The sequence below is a fragment of the Galeopterus variegatus genome, unplaced genomic scaffold, assembly GCF_000696425.1.
Source record: "Galeopterus variegatus unplaced genomic scaffold, G_variegatus-3.0.2 Scaffold1497, whole genome shotgun sequence".
In the NCBI taxonomy this organism is placed as follows: Eukaryota; Metazoa; Chordata; class Mammalia; order Dermoptera; family Cynocephalidae; genus Galeopterus; species Galeopterus variegatus.
In genome coordinates, this window is record NW_007727608.1 from 60,878 (window position 1) to 79,446 (window position 18,569).

The 18,569-nt window shown below is 57.6% G+C and overlaps 2 protein-coding genes across 2 annotated transcripts in view; both read right to left on the minus strand.

The window, feature by feature from the left end:
* FAM213B (family with sequence similarity 213, member B) overlaps positions 1 to 3,395 on the minus strand; it is a 10,157-nt gene extending 6,762 nt beyond the window's left edge. The window contains exons 1-3 of the mRNA XM_008577348.1: positions 3,170 to 3,395; positions 3,015 to 3,117; positions 503 to 690 (exon numbers count right to left, since the gene is read on the minus strand). Of these exons, the coding sequence (XP_008575570.1) occupies positions 503 to 690; positions 3,015 to 3,117; positions 3,170 to 3,395 (517 nt within the window). The remainder of the gene's footprint in view (positions 1 to 502; positions 691 to 3,014; positions 3,118 to 3,169) is intronic.
* Positions 3,396 to 6,592: 3,197 nt separating this feature from the next.
* TNFRSF14 (tumor necrosis factor receptor superfamily, member 14) lies at positions 6,593 to 14,016 on the minus strand. The gene is made up of 8 exons (XM_008577342.1): positions 13,947 to 14,016; positions 12,822 to 12,930; positions 12,212 to 12,337; positions 9,886 to 10,041; positions 9,223 to 9,313; positions 8,456 to 8,619; positions 7,436 to 7,467; positions 6,593 to 7,208 (listed from the first exon to the last, which is right to left on the minus strand). The coding sequence occupies exons 1-8, from the start codon at positions 14,013 to 14,015 to the stop codon at positions 7,080 to 7,082; spliced, it is 876 nt and encodes a 291-aa protein (XP_008575564.1). The 5' UTR covers position 14,016; the 3' UTR covers positions 6,593 to 7,079.
* Between the last annotated feature and the right edge of the window lie 4,553 nt (positions 14,017 to 18,569).

Below are 18,569 nucleotides of genomic sequence, written 5' to 3' on the forward strand. Positions count from 1 at the left end.
TTCTGTACCCATGGAGGGACAGCTGGCTGCTTCCGCCTCCTGACTAGCGGGCACGCTGCTGCAGGGAGTGAGTACAAGCCTTGGAGGAGCCCCTGGGGCAGGGGCCGGACCCGAATCATTTCTGAATCACACAGTCTAGGGCTGAGGGGTGGGCGGTGGGAGAGAGGGGACCCGGCCCGGAGAATGGGGACAGGGCTGTGCAGCAGACCGGAACGGGCAACGGCTGGCGGGGCTCCCTTCTGGGGCAACCATGGGGTCCTGGCCCTCCCACAGCAATGGACATTCACACGTCTCTTGACAAGCTTTCGATAAGCCTTGTCCCGTGAAAGTGAAACGTGCTGATGCAACAGCCTCGAGCAATGCAGAAGTGAGTGTGGCAGAAAGTGAAAGTTGGACCCACCATCGGGCCCCCGGGGAAACACACCAGCACTCCAGACGCAGAGAAGCGCAGGGGCGAGCTCAGGAGTTTAAAACAGGATTGTAGGCTGCGCTACCGTCACACCTGGTGGTACGAGTGTCCCAGGGTGGCGTGCACGTTTGCGTGTGCACGTTTGCGTGGGTGGGCGTCCAGAGTCTTCCAGCCGGTCATACCCAGGTTGTGCTCCCGGGTGATGGACAGGGGCCAGGCCGTGAGAGCTGTGTGCTTCCTGCAGCCGCTTCACCTGAGCAGCCCACAGCTGCGTCAGGGCCCTGCGGGGTGTGGGATTGGGGCATTGAGAGGCATCAGGGAGGAATGTTGTGGGATTTGGGCCGTGCTGGGTGATTTGGGGAGGGTTAAGGAGCCAGTTAAGGCTGAATGAGGTGGTTCGGGCAGTCCCGGGTGTTCTTATAAGAAAAGGAGATTAGGACACACTGAGAGGTACCAGGGCAATGATACCGGAGAGGCTGAGTTTCCCTCGGTTCAGGTTTTAGGACACTCCTCTGGGTTTCCAGAAACTCCTGAGGTCTCAGGCCCCCTCCTCTAGGTTCTTTCTTAGAGAAAAGTTACTGTTGCCAGTTAGACCTGTTTTCAGCACCAACACAGGGAAAACGAGACCACAAGGGTTTGGCTTATGCAGATCCAGTGGCTGGGCGTGCTCAGTAGAGAGCACGGAATATTCTTGAATAGCCTCGTGCATGTGATACGGTCTGACCAATGAACATGCTCCAGGAAAGACCGACTGAGCATGTGTGAGACTATGTTACCTAACTGGGAGCCACCCCCTTTGTTGAATTTTCATTAGGTAGCGAAACTGTAAAAGCCCAATCCCAGGCCAAGGCTGGCGGGGCAGTGGGGTCGGTGCTGCTCACTTACCTGGAGGCACCTGTGTTTCCCTGACTGAGGCGTGTCTACTCTACTTTGGGTCGAACTTACCTTCAGCAGCAGCTGCTGGGCCTCCGGAGCCAGCCTGCTCTCTGTACTGAACTTTAGGTATGTGTGTTTCTTGCTTTTGTGTTAGACTCTCGGTGTCTGTACTGAACTTACTTTAGTGTTAGACTCGGTGTGGGCCCTGCTCGGTCTCTGGAGCGCACCGCCCTCTCTGCATGGAACCTGCATTTCTCATCTGTTGTATTAAACCTGTTCTCACTGTCTGCTGTGACTCTGCCCTTGAATTCTTTCCTCTGGCGGAGTCAAGAACCTGGTAAGAGGACGGGGCAGGTTGAGGCCGACCATCAGGACCCCAGACCCTTCCTCCGACCTCAGTAGGCTGCCGGGAGGAAGGCTTCCTAACTGGATGCACTCAGGACCCCCCAGCGAACATTCTCGATACGTCCATTGAAGAGAACCTGTGTGCGAGTGCCCCTGCGCGGCTCGGAGCCATGCTGCCCGAGGACTTGCGGTGCATCTTCACTCCTGCTCGTGCATCTCCAAGGTGTGTCACCACTTAAAAGGTGACATGAAAGGGCCGGCCCGGTGGCGCATGCTACAGTGCACCGCTTGGGAGCGCGGAGGCACTCCCGCCGAGGGTTCGGATCCCACATACAGACCGGTTCCCGCTCACTGGCTGAGCGAGGCGCGGGTGCGACACTGAGGGTTGCGATCCCGTTGCCGGTCCCGGCCCAGTACGGGTGCAACACTGAGGGTTGCGGTCCATTGCCAGACACGAAAAAAGACAAAAAGGGAAAAAAAAAGGTGACATGAAAGAATCCACGACGGTACCACCCGCCTTCCCCTCCCGTGCGTTTTGCTGTTGTCGTAAGTTTTTCTTCTCTGCGCTGTCCACGTCGTGATCCACGCGCATCTCCCCCTCTCTTCACTCACGACACGGTGCCCTCATGGATTCTCACTGTGTTCAGCAGCGTCACCCACTGTCCTGTCACTCATTTTGTTGTTCATGTCATCCCAGGTTTGTCTAGTGAGCGCCCCAGCTCCACATCTGATTCACATTCTCTGTGTACCCCGAGAAATCCTAGAGTCGGTGACATTCGTTGTGTGTGCAGCCCTGACTCAGGCTCTTCCACGGGACCCAGGCCAGGCTGACAGGGGCGTCCCCACAGCCTCCTTAATCCTGGCATTCCTTTTGTGCTGGTGAGAGGAGGCCCCTTGTCCCACATCTAGAGGTGGAACTGGTTAGGGGCATGTCCCAAGAGAAACCGTAGGATGAGGGCAGAAGTGGAGAGGGGTCCTCACCCCAAAGACACACCCCTGAAGGCCCCACCTCCCAGCATGGCACGCCTCCTGCCCTCCCGTCCCCTCTGCTTTGCCTTGTCAACTCCTGCCTCCTACAGAGCCCACCCTGAGCCACTCTGGTCCCCCCAGTGGCATCCCCACCCAGCAGAACTGGCCCGGTACCTTCTCAGTCACACAAACGGCCCCTCCAAAGCCACCACTTGTCCCCACTGCATCCTAGCCAGCATCCCGGTTCCCATAATGGAGGAGGGGGCCGGGCATTCCACCAGGAACACAGCAAAAGTCCCAGTAAACCTCAAGCTGTGGCCACCATCTGGTCATGGAGGATTCTTCTTGCCAAGAGGCTAGCAGGCAGGGAAAGGAGGCCCCTGGCGGTGCTTGGACGTCCCTCGGCACGCCCCACCTGGTTGTGGCAGACAGAGCACAGGTGCAGCAGACAGGGCTGGCGAAGGGCACAGTGACCAGGCTCATGCGCTCATAGCTAAGGGTATGGGTCCCTTGGTGACCTGGCAGGCAAAGGATGAGGTGACCCAGTGGGCAAAGGATGAGGTGACCCACACGAGTGTGCAGCAGGCAGGACCTGCTGCGGCCGGGGGCCCCGGGAAGCCTTTGACCTGGACAGCTGCTCCCAGACCCAGTGCAGGAGCAGGTGGTGCAGTGGTGCCCGCAGCGCGCTCTGCATGGGCAGCTCCTGCCCAGGCACCGGTGGATGTGCTGTATGCAGAGAAGACCCCATCACCAGACCAGGAGGTGACTCAGAGCTGAGGTTTTTGTGAGGCTGCATCACGGTCCAGTGTCTCCCTCTGCCCATCTGACACCCCCACATGGACACCCAGGAGGATCCCTCTCTGGGAAGCTGAGCTGCCCCACCCACTGGGGGCAGTAGGAAAGCTGGGCCAAGAGCCAGGTCCCCACCCAGGCCCTGTCCCTCCAGAGGACCCTCCACCCACCTCTGAGGCACAGGGCTCCCTCACCGTCTAGGGCCTTTGTTCTGAAATGTAGGTTTCATTATAATTCAGGGACAGTAGGCCAGCAGATCAGGAGGCGACCGCCATTGAGAAAGTAGCCGTTACTCACAGTTCCCGCGAGGAGGGGACACACCACGCGTATTAGTCTGTTCCTGTTACTTGTAACAGAATACCTGAAACTGGGTGATTTATAAAGAAAAACAAAATTTATTGCTTACCATTTCTGAGGTTAGGAAGTCCAAAGTCCATGTGGTGGTGGCAGCAGTGACCCAGGGGTCTCACACTGCAAGATGGTGGAAGCAGAGAGAGAGAGAGAGAGAGAGAGAGAGAGAGAGAGAGTCAGACTCTCCTCTTCTTTTAAAACCCTCAGAACCACGCCCCTGACCACCATTATTAACCCACTCACTCCTGCACGGTCCTACGATCACCTCTTCATGGCTGCACCTTTCAATTACCATAATAGGATTTCCCACCTTCTTAACAGTCACAGTGGGGGCCAAGTTTCTAATACATAAAGCTTGGGGGACACAAGTCAAGCTTCAGTGAGTTTTGGGGGGCATAATTCAGTCTACTACACCACACCATGGGGGGCCCCCCAGGAAGCATCGTGTCTGTCAGGAGGTGGAGGGGACGAGGGGGAAACGTAGGCAGGGCCTTCACTGTGGTTTCCATGGGAAAGGCCAGGCCAGGCGGGGTGCACAGGCTCGTGGTTGGCTGGTGAGATCATTTCTGCGGGCTCTGGGGTGCAGGGCTGCCCCAGCTGCCTGGAATGGGCCCTGGGGTGACTGGGGCAGGGGAATTTTGGCCTGGAGTGTGAGAGCCCTGGGGAGGCGGTGAGGGGTGGGCTGTGGGTTGGCTGGTTTGCCCTCGAAAGGTGGGCTCTGGTGAGTGTGTGCTAACCTCTGGGAATTGGCTAGATCTGGGAGGACAGTCTCCTCGGGGTGAGTAAGGCCCCAAATGTTGAAATATCAGAAGAAAACAACATGCTTTGGACCAGCGTCCTGCCATTGGCTGCTGGGCTGCAAAGATGAAGAGCATCAGGGCTTCCAGGTGCACCTCTCAGGTAGCCCAGGTAAGTGTGGCCCTGAGAACACTCACTCTGGGGACCCCCAAGAAACACCTGTGGGGGCTGCAGGGTGGACACTCTCCAGAGCCCTTCCAGAAGCCTCGGGTGGCCACCAATGGTTGGGGGCCAGAGGCTAGCTGAGGAGCATCTGCTCTCTACAATTCCAATGCTTTTCAATCCACCGAGACCTGTTTTGAGTCCGGTACACCCTGTACCCGATTGACAGTTGTGAGCATGTGGAAAGAGCGTGGATTCTGCGCTGCTGGGCAGAGGGCTGTCCAGGCCCCCTCTGTCCCCAGTGGTCTTTAGTCTAAATACTTGTTCTGTCTGTGCCTGAGAGACGAGTGTTCAGTCTCCAGTTGTAATTGCACAGTGAGTTACAATCCTCCGTCTACTTCTGTGAATGTTTATGAATTGTTCGAGGCTCTGTTATGGGGTGAATACGCATCTCAGAATGGTGTGACATCCTGGTGAACTGAGCCCTTGGTATTACTAAAAGGCCCTCCTCACACTTTGTTAGAATCCTCGCACTTAGGCCCACTGCATATGGTATTGATACGGTCTTAATCCTGCTTTAGTTTTTTGTTAGTTTGTTTGTTTGTTTTTTGGCTGCTGTCCGGTGCAGGGATCTGAACCCTTGACCTTGGCGTTATCAGCACCACATTCCAACCAACTGAGCTAACTGGCCAACCTCCTGCCTTTCAGTTTACTCTACCTGAATCTTATATTTAGGATGGGCTTCAGGTAGACAGCAGATAGTCACAATCTGCCAATCTCTGCCTTTTAACTGGAACACCAAGACCACTAACATCAACATTTCAGTCCTTGGTAACGTTCCACAGATTAAAAAATAAGTGGGTCGATAGATAGGTTAGACAGAGCCAACAAGAATGAGGGAAAAGCCTGTGTAACAGAATTTATTTTTATTTTATTTATTTACTTTTATTGAATCAAAATTGATTATACATATTTTGGGGGTTCAACATTGAGATATGTTGTGTATAACAGAATTTAAACTCAGATAAAGAATAGCATATTGCAAAGAATAAAACAAGCACACCGAAAAGAAAAAGATAAAAACTAACCCATGGAACTTTCTACAGTATTTGGTCTACAAACCCTAAAGCTAAGGAAAGAAAGAACTGAAAACAAACACTAAACCCAACTGGCTGGCGGGATTCTCACATGGCAGCTGTTCTGAGACTGCTCTCTGTGCCTGCCAGGGCCGAGCAAGTGAGGGGACAGGCATCTGCCAGGCGGGGAGTTACACTGGCAGAGAGAGGCATATGAGAATGCACGTGGTCACGTTGGTCTGGAATTGCAGATATGGGTGTGAAGTCATTCTTAGATCTTTATCAATCCATCTGTGTACACGTATCTGTGTCTACAGTTGTATTTATATCTACGATGGGTGGGTGTATATTTCCTAACTTGTCCCAGAGTGAAATCCTCAAGCACCAACACCCCCATAACACTGAGCACACCCAGCCCCCAGCGGTGGCTCCTAAAGAACATGCCCCATAAAAACAAGCAGGGCTCTTTGCAGAAACGGCTGATCCCAGGAATGGGGCTGGGAAGGAACGAGATGAGCCTGGAGCATCCTGTTGATCCAGAGATTAGGAAGTTGTCAAGGAATGGTGGAGAAATATCAAAGAATCCCAGAACCTGCTGGAAGGGATAGGGACGCCACAGAAAACCCGTGGACAATAACTAACCACAGTGATGCATCGGGATCCAACAGGCAAAATCAGAAACCATGAGGTCAGTAAGTAAATAAATACATACAGAAACACGTTAACAGGGCAGCTGCCCTTCAGTGGGATGCCCGCCAGCTAGGGTGGAAAGAAGACGGAATCACAGCGACTGTCACGCAGTCACCGTGCAGGCAAGAATCACCAGTGCATAAGAGTTTGACGAGAAACACAGTAGCTGCACAGTCTCAAAGGATCTTGCTGCAATACACTTGTTTATTACAAATACAAAAACTGAGAACACTCATTTAATGCCACATCCGTGGCCCACCGAGTCCAGTCCCAGCCCTGGGAGGTAGCGCCCACGGGCCGTCCTGCAGAAAAGCCCGCTGAGGCCCAGCAGGACTGAGGAGAGGCAGAGAACTGGGCCAGGCCAGGGCCGTCCTGGGCTGGCTGGGAGGAGGCAAATGTGGCTGCTGTTGTCTTCACAGTACGGGCACCTTGGAAGGCAGCCCTGGGGGCGAGGGGAGGGCTCTGGGCCCTTATTTAACTGATGGAGACGGCACGGGACGTCCACACCCCTCTAGGCAGTGTCCCCATCTTTCCCTCTGCAGACAGGAGGCTGGAGCAAGCCCAGAGCAGGTGGCACAGCTCCCCTGGCTCCCGAGGTCTCGGCAGGTGGGCAGCACGTTCAGCTGGTGTAGCCTGAGATGTTTCAGACGTCTAGTACCAGAGCCTGTTCATCAGCGGTTCTGGTCCCTCATAGTGAATATGGGTGCCGTCTCCTCTACAGCCACTGTGGTGACGTCTGGTGGGGACTGCTGAGCCTGAGAGACTGTGGCCTCGGCTTCTGTAGTCTCCCGTCTCTTGCCCTGCCAGATGAACGCGGCATGAAGACCCTGCCCACGGATGCACGCAGCCCCCAGGCCATGTGCTTCGGGGGGTCACTTTGTGGTTTATCATTTGAAGAGTTGTGTCCTCCTCTTCACAATGACCATGGCTGTAGACCAAGGACTCAAGACCCTCTAAGAACTAGGAGGCCCCACCCCCTCAACTTCACCTCTGGTGGGCAGCAGGGAGGGCAGCTGAGGCACAATACCTGGAAAGAGACCATCGCCCGGACCACATTGTCTGCAAGACAAAGACACACATCACAGAGAAGAGCCAGAGCCTCTGCCCAGGGGATACAGGGACACAGCAACAGGGGTGCGGTGGGCGGACGATACAGTCCCAGTTTCTCCCTGTGTGACCTTCCCCAAGAGACTGACCCTCAAGATGAGATGGAGTACGGTCGGGGCCCCTTGCTGGGCCTGTCCCCAGATGGAGGACATGTGAGAAGCCTGCGGCACCCCCAACCACCTCCCCACCCGTCATCCATGTAAGTGGAATAAGCACTTCACGTAGGAGGGTCTTCCACCCACCCCTCAGGGAGCAGGTGCCCCAGATTGGATGAGAATGGAGACTGGGCTATTGCCCTCGGAGCCTGAGTTCCCAAGATGTTCCTGCACATGGGAGACCCAGGGGTCAGGACACAGGTGGCCCGAGAATGTGGCTGACCCTCCCCTTGGGTTTCTTTGCTCACTGCCTGCTCCCCCGTGAACCAGGCATGGGGCTCCCCAAAGCCACAGTGGGGTCTACACAGCTGTGATCCTAGTGCCCGAGCTAGGACACCTGGCACAGCAGAGGTGGCCACCACCGGGCGGATGACCGGGTGAGGGAATGGATGAATGAATGAATGAATGAATAGCCTTAGTCTCCTTGGGGGACGCAGCCTTGTCCACAGCAGGGCAGCTGCTGACCCTGCAGTCTGCGGCCTCTCCCAGCTGAGCACGTCTACCCCACGTCTCCGGAGGCAGACAGGACTTCAGGGACTGTGGCACTGAGTGGGCAGGGGCGACAGAGAGCTCCTTGGTCAGGGGGCTCCACCTCCCGTTACCCCCATGGAGGCCACAAGGTATCTGGGCTGCGGGCAGGAAACGAAGTCCCCTCCCCAGGCCAGCAGCAGCCATCCCTGTGAGGGAGCCAAAGATCCTGAAAATGCTCTGGAGGGACATAGCCCTCAGAGTCATGGAGCGTCAACCGCTCTGGACCTGAGCCCTGACAGGAAGGGACAGCTCACCTGGCAGCCTTTTCCTTTTCACCCACTTCCAGATCAGGCCAAAGGTGACAAGAAGAACAGCAATGACAAGGACACCCACAAGATACAGCACCCAGGAGGAGGAGCAGGTGGCGTCTGAGCTGCTGGTCCCAGGTTCTGCTTCTGTCACTAGCCAGCCACTGCACCTAGGGGACAGCGGCCAGGCAGGCGGGAGGCCCAGGCACAGGCACCACCGCAAGCCGATGCTCACGCAGACCCCAGGAAGGGTCCCGGTCCACAGGGGCTCAGGGGGGCGACAGTCGTCACCAGGGAGGCCGGGTTGGTTGGCAGCTCGGGGATGTGGACTCAGGTCTGTCTGACTATTCCATGTTCCCCTAGGTCGTGTGCAGGAGGAGTGGGGTCCCCCGGCTGAGAACTTCAACTCACAGCCTCCCCCCAACTTCAGAAGCACAGGGGCCCTCTCACGGCCCTGACACTGGGGGACGCCACAACCACGGGGCAGCGGACCTGGCTGCAGTGCCCCTCTCCGTCTGCTGCAGGTGAAGCCCACCCTGAGCCTCCAGGAAGCTCAACCTGCCACAGCTCGGGGCCTCGGCCGATGTAACGTGTTATCTGTGGCACACAGGCTTCACCCCAGGGGATCCCCTGGATGCTGGCACAGTGCAGTGGTGCCGCCCAGCGTGGGACATGCAGGTCTTTCTGCTGGAGGAGGTCGTCTCCGTCTCCCAGGGCAGCAGCATGAAGCTCCCTCCCCAGGGCAGGGGCTGAGACCACCCTGGATGACCTACCTGGTCCAGGGCTGACATTCCTCTTGGTCCCTGGTGAGAGAGAAGGTCCCCACTGGGCAGTCCTGACACACCGTGTCCTGCCTCTCGGTGCCTGAGACACAGAGGGATGGGCAGAGGGCACCTATGGCACCAAGCCGCAAGAGGGTCCTGGCCTTCTCCCCAGGGGCGGGGTCAGGGGTGAGGGGTTTCTGAGCTGTCCCAGCACCAAGGGGCTGGGATTGTAGGAGCCCGGGGGCCCCTCTGAGCCGCCATTCCACAAATGCCAGGAAGGGCTGTCCCGGCAGGGGACGTGGGAGAGCTGGGGCTCACAGAGTCCAGACAGGTGGAACGATGACATCAACCACAATCACAGCCACAGTCACAGTGTAGAAACCCAGCTCCGTGCCTGGGGCCTGAGAGGGAGGCGTGAGGACTTGGAAGTCCCCGGGAGATGAGGCAGAGCCACCAGGAGTGGCCTTACCCTTCCCTGCCTCCCTGCATGGCTGTGCCCATCCTCTGCTGTTGCCAGGACAGGGCTGGGACAGGTGAGCCTGGGGCTGGCCAAGGCTTCCGTCCCACCAAATGATTCTGAGCTGGTATGATGTAGAGGGGACAGGGGCTCCAGGCAGGGGGCACTGGGCACAGGGGTGATTTGAGATGGGGTATTTGTCATCTGCCACTCACCTCTCTTCAGCATCTTCTGGCCCGGGCGGCAGATGGTGTGGGGCAAGCACACAGTGCAGTGGTCTCCATCCTCTGTAATGCAGAAGTGGCCTTGGCTACAACCACACATGCTGTCCTCTGTGCTGGAGCACCTCCGCCTGGTGACCAGGCCCATCGCTGTGACCCAAGAAAGGTGCTCAGAGCAGCAGCCAGGGCTGCCAAGGGCGGTGGGGATGCCCTGTCCCCGAGGGGAGCAAGTGAAGTACCAGACAGCACCCTACTGGGGAGGGGGCCAGGTGACAGGTTGCACCTCCATGGGTCTGAGTTTCTGGGCCCCAACTCTGTCCCTGCCTAGCAGCTCCTGCCAAGCTGCACCCCAGCTCAGCCAAACAAGGTGCCCAGAGATGCCTGACACAGAGGGCCTGAGTCCCAAAGGGGGCCCCCAGGGACAGCAGCAGCAGAGGCAGGAGAAGATTGGAGGAGGGTCTTGTTGATAGGGGGCCAGTTCTCGTGGGGAAACTGAGGCCTTCTGCCCAGACATGATGCTGAGAATGGCACTGTCCACTCTGGGGGACCCAAGGAGGCAGGTCCCAGCCCCAGGTTTCTCCTCCCTAGAGAACCTACCCCCAGACACGTTTCCCATCTTGCAAACCAGCCTCATCTGACAGCAGAGAGGGGTACAGTGAGATCCTCTCCTGATTCAGCTAGTAGCGGGCCCTGTGTCCCAGACCCAGCCCCCTCAAGGGACAGCCTCATCTGCCATCTGTGTCCCCCACACCCTCGGCCCCATCAGACAGGTGCTGTCCCCAGATAGGGGCAGGACGGGCAGGAAAAGTGGGTGGAGATGGAGGTCTGAGCCACAAATCTTGACCTGCCAGAACCCCAGACCGTCCAGCCTCCTCCTCTGTCCACGCCCTTCTCCCCAGACACTTGCCTGGGCCTCCCTGGAGGTTCAGGGACTGCCCCCAGGTGTACTGTCAACCCCGTACTTGGGGCCCTGCATGGACCGGGCCATCTGGAGGTGGGAACAGAGTGGCCTGAGGCCTGGCCGTGTTCTGTCTAAGTCTGGATCCCCTTCCCCAACCCTGCTCAGCCCTTGTCCCTGTGATCCCTGTAGTGGATTGAGTTATGTCCCCCCAAAATTCACTGAAGCTTGAATTGTGTTCCCCAAGTTTTGTGTATTGGAAACTTGGCCCCCACTGTGACTGTTAAGAGGGTGGGAACTCCTGTTATGGTAATTGAAAGATGGGGCCTTGAAGAGGTGATTGGATCGTAGGATCGTAGGACCGCGCAGGAGAGAATGGGTTAATAATGGTGGTCAGGGGCGTGGTTCTGAGGGCTTCAAAAGAAGAGGAGAGTCTGACTCTCTCTCTCGCTCTCTCTCTCTCTGCTTCCACCATCTTGCAGTGTGAGCCCCTGGGTCACTGTTGCCACCACCAAATGCACTTTGGACTTCCCAGTCTCAGAAACGGTAAGCAATAAATTTTCTTTTTCTTTATAAATCCCCCAGTCTCAGGTATTCTGTTATAGCAACACAAAAAGGACTAATGCAGTCCCCCTGCTTCCCCATCAGGAAGCTCCCTGCCCACTGCCTTGAGTCCTCAGCCATTGGAGTGGGGCATATGAGGTAGGAGACGGGGTGAAGTCTGGCTCTGCCACTGGTTGACCTAGGGGTGCTGTGAGTGACTCTCTGGGCCTCAGCTTCCCCATCTGCAAAATGGGCAGTCACCTGCCTTGCCTTATAACTCTGACCATATATCTAAGGTGGCATCTGGGGACCTGGGTGGCCTTGGGACAGTGCTAGGGAGGAGGGGGGGTGTTGGGGACAGAGCTGTTGCCCTCCCAGGGCAGCCTCTGCCCACAGCACTCCAAAGGTTCTCCTTCAGGGTCTCTCCTTCCCCTCCCTGTCTGTCTGGACCCAGCTGGACACCAGCCTTCCAAGTGACCCCTTCCATAGGGGGTCATGGGGGGACCCAACATCTGGCAGAGAAAGGGGCGAGAACCACAGTGGGGGAGGAACAGGCCCCTGGCACTCACTGAAGGGTGCCCAGCACCACCCAAGACCCCGCTTTACAGGTAGAAAAACAGAAACAGGAGAGACAGGGTCACCCATCCATGTCACCCAGCTGGAGGAGCCGAGGACAAAGGCACACAGTTGGGCACCAAGCCCAGGAGGGCCCAGGTGACCTAATGACAGGCGGGGCACTTGCCTCCTCTCTGGTGAGACAGGTGTGGAGTCTAAGGCTCCCGAGAAGGGTGCCCTGCAGGGGGCATCTGTGGAGATGGGGTGTGCCGGGGCCTCCAGGGTGCTGGGGCTAGACGGCGCTGGCCGGAGCTGGCCTCTTACCTGGGTCACAGACTCGGCACGGCAGACACTCGCTCAGGCCGTTGTAGTGGGCGGTGTAGGTCCTCGGGGGGCAGGGCACACACACAGTGCCCGTCAGCTCCCCACAGGTGTGTTTCACATGGTAACCTGCCGCACAGAGGGTGAACAGCTTCTCAGTGTTGCAGGAGGACCCTGGGGAGCCCACCCATTGCTCCCACCTGAGCCCTGAGCGGGTGTGACACCATCCATGGGGGTCTAGTCACCTGAGCTGGTCCCCGTGGGACAATTCGGCCCCAGCTGCCTGTCACAAGTGTGCCTGCTTTGGGGGAAGTCAGAAAGTTCTAGAAGAATGTGGAGCGTCCTGGGACCCCTACTCCTGGCTCTGGCCCTGTTCCCCCTCCGAGCCTCTGGTCATGATGGCCTGGCTGCATCCCCAGCAGAGCCCTCGTGTGGTGCGGCTGCGAGGGCCCCCTGGGGTGAAGAGTTGAAGCCACAGGCCCTCCGCTGTCTGTGCCCCTGGGCCCGGGGCTTGAGCCACCCATGGTGGTGGGCACAGAGATTAGTGGGGGCCGCAGGGCAGGGCAGGAGCGCGGGCTCCTCCTGGGGCTGCACCTCCCGGGGCTGCACCTACCTGGGCTGCACTTGGGGCAACACTCAGTACCCACTGGGTACTCCTCCTCTTTGCATGGGGGCAGGGCCAGGGCGCTGCGGGGGGATCCCAGGAGGAGGAGGCACAGCGCCTAAGGGGGAGGGACAGAGACAGGAATTGGATGGAGGAGCTGCCCGGGCAGCTGCTGTGGCCTCAGTCTCCCTCTCCGAGAAATGGGAGGCAGCAGCCCCTTTGGCTGGCACTGCCCTAGTGGGGATGACATGGGCCCCAGGACAGGCTCAGGGAATGACCTTGGATGACCCCTGAAGTCCAGGGTTGGGTGGGGTGGGAACCATCCCTCGTCCACCCCATCCCCCTCCCTGTCAATGTGGGACCCCAAGAACAGGGCCTCTGATCTCACCAGGGACCCCCACCCCACCCCGGGGAACCCTGAGCTCTGCTGGGCCAACACCCAGCTGGCCTCCCTCCTGGTCTATGCTGGACCCTCTGACCCCTGGGGAGCCAGGAAGGTCAGTGGGGGACAGTCCTCAGGGACTCCCAGGATGGAGTGGAGGAGACAGGCTGGTCAGGGTCCCTGGGTGAGGGTGGCCATGTCGGGACCCTCATGCCAGGGACGACCCTGCCTGGCACTCAGGGAGCTTCATGAGGGGTGACTGACAGGCAGACAGGCTGGTGAGGAGGTTGTCCCCACCCAGCTCCAGCCCTTGGGCTTGGGTGTCCACTGCACAGACATTGAGCTTATCACCAGGACAGCACTGTAAGGGGGTCTGCTATCTGCTCCAGGCCCCCACTCAGAGGCACGTCCCAGCTCAGGGTTCCCCGAGAGCCTCCAGCCCCAGGAAGTGCCCTCATCCCTCCATGGGGAGTCACTGGCTACTGCAAATGGGGTAGGGGTGGGGGCACCGATGGGGGATGTTCTGCTGTGTGGGGCTGTCCTCTCCTGCCCTTCTGTCCCCTGGGGTGAGGCCAGTTCCGGGAGGATGTGGGCAGCCTGGGCAGGGGTCCAAGGCCCCTGTGAGCCAGGGGGTGGGACCCAGACATGGCCAGGGGAGGGGCTTGAGGGAGGGGAGACCTCTGGGAGCCACCCGAGGCAGGAGTGGGGGCTGGGAGGCGCGGGGGTGGACAGACGGGAGGCTCAGGGCTCACCAGACCCAGGGCGTCGGCTTTCGGCTCTGGTCTCCACGGGGCAGGCCCCCAGACTTGCAGAGGCTCCATGTCGCTCCGCGGAACGCCTCAGGCCCTGCCCATGGGCCCAGGATCTCGGCCAGCAGGAAGAGCTGCAGCACAGAGACTGCCTATCGCCGCCATCGTTATCTGTCCTGAACCAGAAAAGAAAAGAAAACCTTCAGCAGTAGCTGGAGGAGGGACCTAGCCCCACTGGGCGGGCCGACCCTGGGTCACAGGCGGGCCCTACAGGAAGCATGTGGGGCAGAGGTGGGGACAGGCTGGGCATGGAAGGGGCCCCAGGCCAGGTTACAATGTGTGAGTCTCATGCCCGCTGTGGGCGGGGACGCTGGCTGAGCGAGTTCTCTCCCTGCATGTCCCCAGGCCCCTGGATTCCTTTCAGGAAGGGGTGGTCCCCAACAATGCATCTGCATCCCCCTCCCACTCTGCAGCCCGGAGAGCCCACCCGCTGCTCCTGAGTGCTGTCACTGTTGCTGCCAGAGAAAGAAAACACTGTGCGTTTCCTTCCTCCTTGTGGCTTTCCTGTTGCAACCTCCCCCTGAGTGAAGCCACGCCCCCCGTGATGTGAAACTCAAGCTCCCCGCAGGCTCTGCTGAGAGTCCAGTCCAGGTCCTCGCGTGGGGCTGAGGGAGGTGGGGAGACTCTGCACTCTTGAGCACTCAGAGGGCCCTACCTGTCCCCCGGGAGGGAGGCGGGCACCACGATCCTGTTTTGCAGATGTTGAGCCCAAGCTCAAAGCCCCAGTGCCTGGCCCCAGTCTCCCCTGTGGAAACTCTGCTCAGCCCCAAACCCCAGACTTCCGGGCTGCCTGGTCCCCACTGGGTTTCCCCACAGGGGGTGTGGACATCGGGCAGGCCTGGGGCTGGGGCGACTGCAGCTCGCCTGGTGGCCTGCAGAGACAGGTGCGGGGCTCTGGAGAGGCCAAGTCCCAGCAGTGGCATCCACACGGGGAAGCACCCGTGAGTCAGCCCCTTGTGCTCCTGCGTGACAGGCATGAGGCTGAGGCTTGGCCACACCCAGGGCCATCCCCTCCAGTGAGCCCATCTGCTGAATGCCCGGCCCAGGACTGATCCAGGGCCCCTTCCTGGTCCTGACTTTGACCTACAGCCCTTCTCCAGAGTCCAGCCCCAGCCCCCTCCCAGCCCCAGCCGGACTCAGTGGCGTCTGCTGGACTCAATGGTGGGGATAATACCCACCCTCTCTATGCCTCTCATCTGTAGAAGGAGGGTCCTTAGAGTCACAGTCATAGAATGCTGTAGCAGGACCCAGGGGACAGGGTTCCCCCCCCCGTGAAATTTCCCAGCTCCTGGTTGGAGTCACACTGGGTGGCCAACCACAGCCACCAATGTCCTCATGGTCACTGCCTGGTTCCTCTTCTGGGGGTCCCAGAGGAGGAAAGGCCAGGCTCTGGGAAGGGATAGGCAGGTGTGGAGTTGGGCAAGTTGGGGTGGGCAGAGCCATCCTGTTAGGTCAAATCTTCCCCAGTGCCAGAGGCAGGGTCCACCACGGGCTGCCATCCCCTAGACAACAGGCCCAGCCCCCCAGACCCCAAGTCTCTGAGGCAGGGTGCAGGACCAGGCAGGACCCCTGTCCCCTCTGCTGGAATATCTGTGAGAAGATGCCTCGCCACACTTACACCCCCTGACAACAGTGACCCTCACGCCCTGGCACCATCCCTGCCCCCAGCACCTCGTGGGGGTTTCCAGTGAAGGAGAAGGGGCACCCCCCAGCAACCCCCTCTCCCCCGATGAGCCCTAGGGAGTGCTGGAGAAACCCCAACAGCTCACAGGTGCCCTGCTGCAGAGTCTGCATTCCGGGGGGGCGGGCGACCGTGTGCCGACGAGTACAGGATGGGTCAGAGGGCTGTAGGTGGAGGGCATTAAATTCAGCAATCAGGGAAGGCCTCATGGAAGAGGTGACATTTCAACAAAGACCTAGGCACAGACAACATCCTTGGTAGAGTGAGTGAGTCACCCCTTGAGGGCTGGCACCAGGCCCAGCACCCCACAAGTCTTGAGACTGGGGTGAGGAGTGTGGAGCAAGTGGGGGAGGAGAGGCCAACTGGGCAACTCCCCCCTGTGGCTGAGACTCACTGATGCCTGTGGATAAGTCCCGCCCCTCACCATGCCTCAGTTTCCCCACTTGCCCAGAGTGGCAGTGGATAAGATGACCCTTGAAAGTGTATCTGCTGGGAGTGGTGGGGGTCCTGGGGGTCCCAACATTCATAGGGAGGCTATCTCCCTCATCGGACTCCTCTGGCCTCCCCCACCCCAAGGAGCATCCCTGTGGGATTCAGGGTCAGTGCGGCATGGGCAGGGACAGTGGGGCGCCTGCACCCCAGAACCTACCATGAGGGAGGACTCCTGTTCCAGCAGCCACTCACCCACTCACTCACTCACTGGCTCACTCACTGGCTCACTCGTTCACTCACCCACTCACTCACTCACTCACTCATTCACTCACTCACTCACTCACTCACTCATTCACTCACTCACTCACTCACTCACTCACTCACTCACTCACTCACTCACTCACTCACTCACTCACTCACTCACTCACTCACTCACTCACTCACTCACTCACTCACTCACTCACTCACTCACTCACTCACTCACTCACTCACTCACTCACTCACTCACTCACTCACTCACTCACTCACTCACTCACTCACTCACTCACTCACTCACTCACTCACTCACTCACTCACTCACTCACTCACTCACTCACTCACTCACTCACTCACTCACTCACTCACTCACTCACTCACTCACTCACTCACTCACTCACTCACTCACTCACTCACTCACTCACTCACTCACTCACTCACTCACTCACTCACTCACTCACTCACTCACTCACTCACTCACTCACTCACTCACTCACTCACTCACTCACTCACTCACTCACTCACTCACTCACTCACTCACTCACTCACTCACTCACTCACTCACTCACTCACTCACTCACTCACTCACTCACTCACTCACTCACTCACTCACTCACTCACTCACTCACTCACTCACTCACTCACTCACTCACTCACTCACTCACTCACTCACTCACTCACTCACTCACTCACTCACTCACTCACTCACTCACTCACTCACTCACTCACTCACTCACTCACTCACTCACTCACTCACTCACTCACTCACTCACTCACTCACTCACTCACTCACTCACTCACTCACTCACTCACTCACTCACTCACTCACTCACTCACTCACTCACTCACTCACTCACTCACTCACTCACTCACTCACTCACTCACTCACTCACTCACTCACTCACTCACTCACTCACTCACTCACTCACTCACTCACTCACTCACTCACTCACTCACTCACTCACTCACTCACTCACTCACTCACTCACTCACTCACTCACTCACTCACTCACTCACTCACTCACTCACTCACTCACTCACTCACTCACTCACTCACTCACTCACTCACTCACTCACTCACTCACTCACTCACTCACTCACTCACTCACTCACTCACTCACTCACTCACTCACTCACTCACTCACTCACTCACTCACTCACTCACTCACTCACTCACTCACTCACTCACTCACTCACTCACTCACTCACTCACTCACTCACTCACTCACTCACTCACTCACTCACTCACTCACTCACTCACTCACTCACTCACTCACTCACTCACTCACTCACTCACTCACTCACTCACTCACTCACTCACTCACTCACTCACTCACTCACTCACTCACTCACTCACTCACTCACTCACTCACTCACTCACTCACTCACTCACTCACTCACTCACTCACTCACTCACTCACTCACTCACTCACTCACTCACTCACTCACTCACTCACTCACTCACTCACTCACTCACTCACTCACTCACTCACTCACTCACTCACTCACTCACTCACTCACTCACTCACTCACTCACTCACTCACTCACTCACTCACTCACTCACTCACTCACTCACTCACTCACTCACTCACTCACTCACTCACTCACTCACTCACTCACTCACTCACTCACTCACTCACTCACTCACTCACTCACTCACTCACTCACTCACTCACTCACTCACTCACTCACTCACTCACTCACTCACTCACTCACTCACTCACTCACTCACTCACTCACTCACTCACTCACTCACTCACTCACTCACTCACTCACTCACTCACTCACTCACTCACTCACTCACTCACTCACTCACTCACTCACTCACTCACTCACTCACTCACTCACTCACTCACTCACTCATATTCACTCACTCACTCACTTATTCACTCATTCACTCATTCACTCACTCACTCACTCATTCACTCACTCACTCACTCACTCACTTATTCACTCACTCACTCACTTATTCACTCATTCACTCATTCACTCACTCACTCACTCATTCACTCACTCACTCACTCACTCACTTATTCACTCACTCACTCACTTATTCACTCATTCACTCATTCATTCACTCACTCACTCACTCACTCATTCACTCGCTCACTCATTCACTCACTCACTCATTCACTCACTCATTCACTCACTCATTCACTCACTCACTCATTCACTCACTCAATTCACTCACTCACTC

What these genes read in the sequence shown, in the direction of transcription:
- TNFRSF14 (XM_008577342.1), bottom strand. Translation starts at nt 14,015, where the DNA reads ATGGAGCCTCTGCAAGTCTGGGGGCCTGCCCCGTGGAGACCAGAGCCG. An exon ending in GTGCCGAGTCTGTGACCCAG is followed by an intron (nt 10,042 to 12,211) that starts GTAAGAGGCCAG and finishes CTTGGGTCACAG; the next exon opens with CGATGGGCCTGGTCACCAGG. An exon ending in GAATGTCAGCCCTGGACCAG is followed by an intron (nt 8,620 to 9,222) that starts GTAGGTCATCCA and finishes GCTGTCCCCTAG; the next exon opens with GTGCAGTGGCTGGCTAGTGA.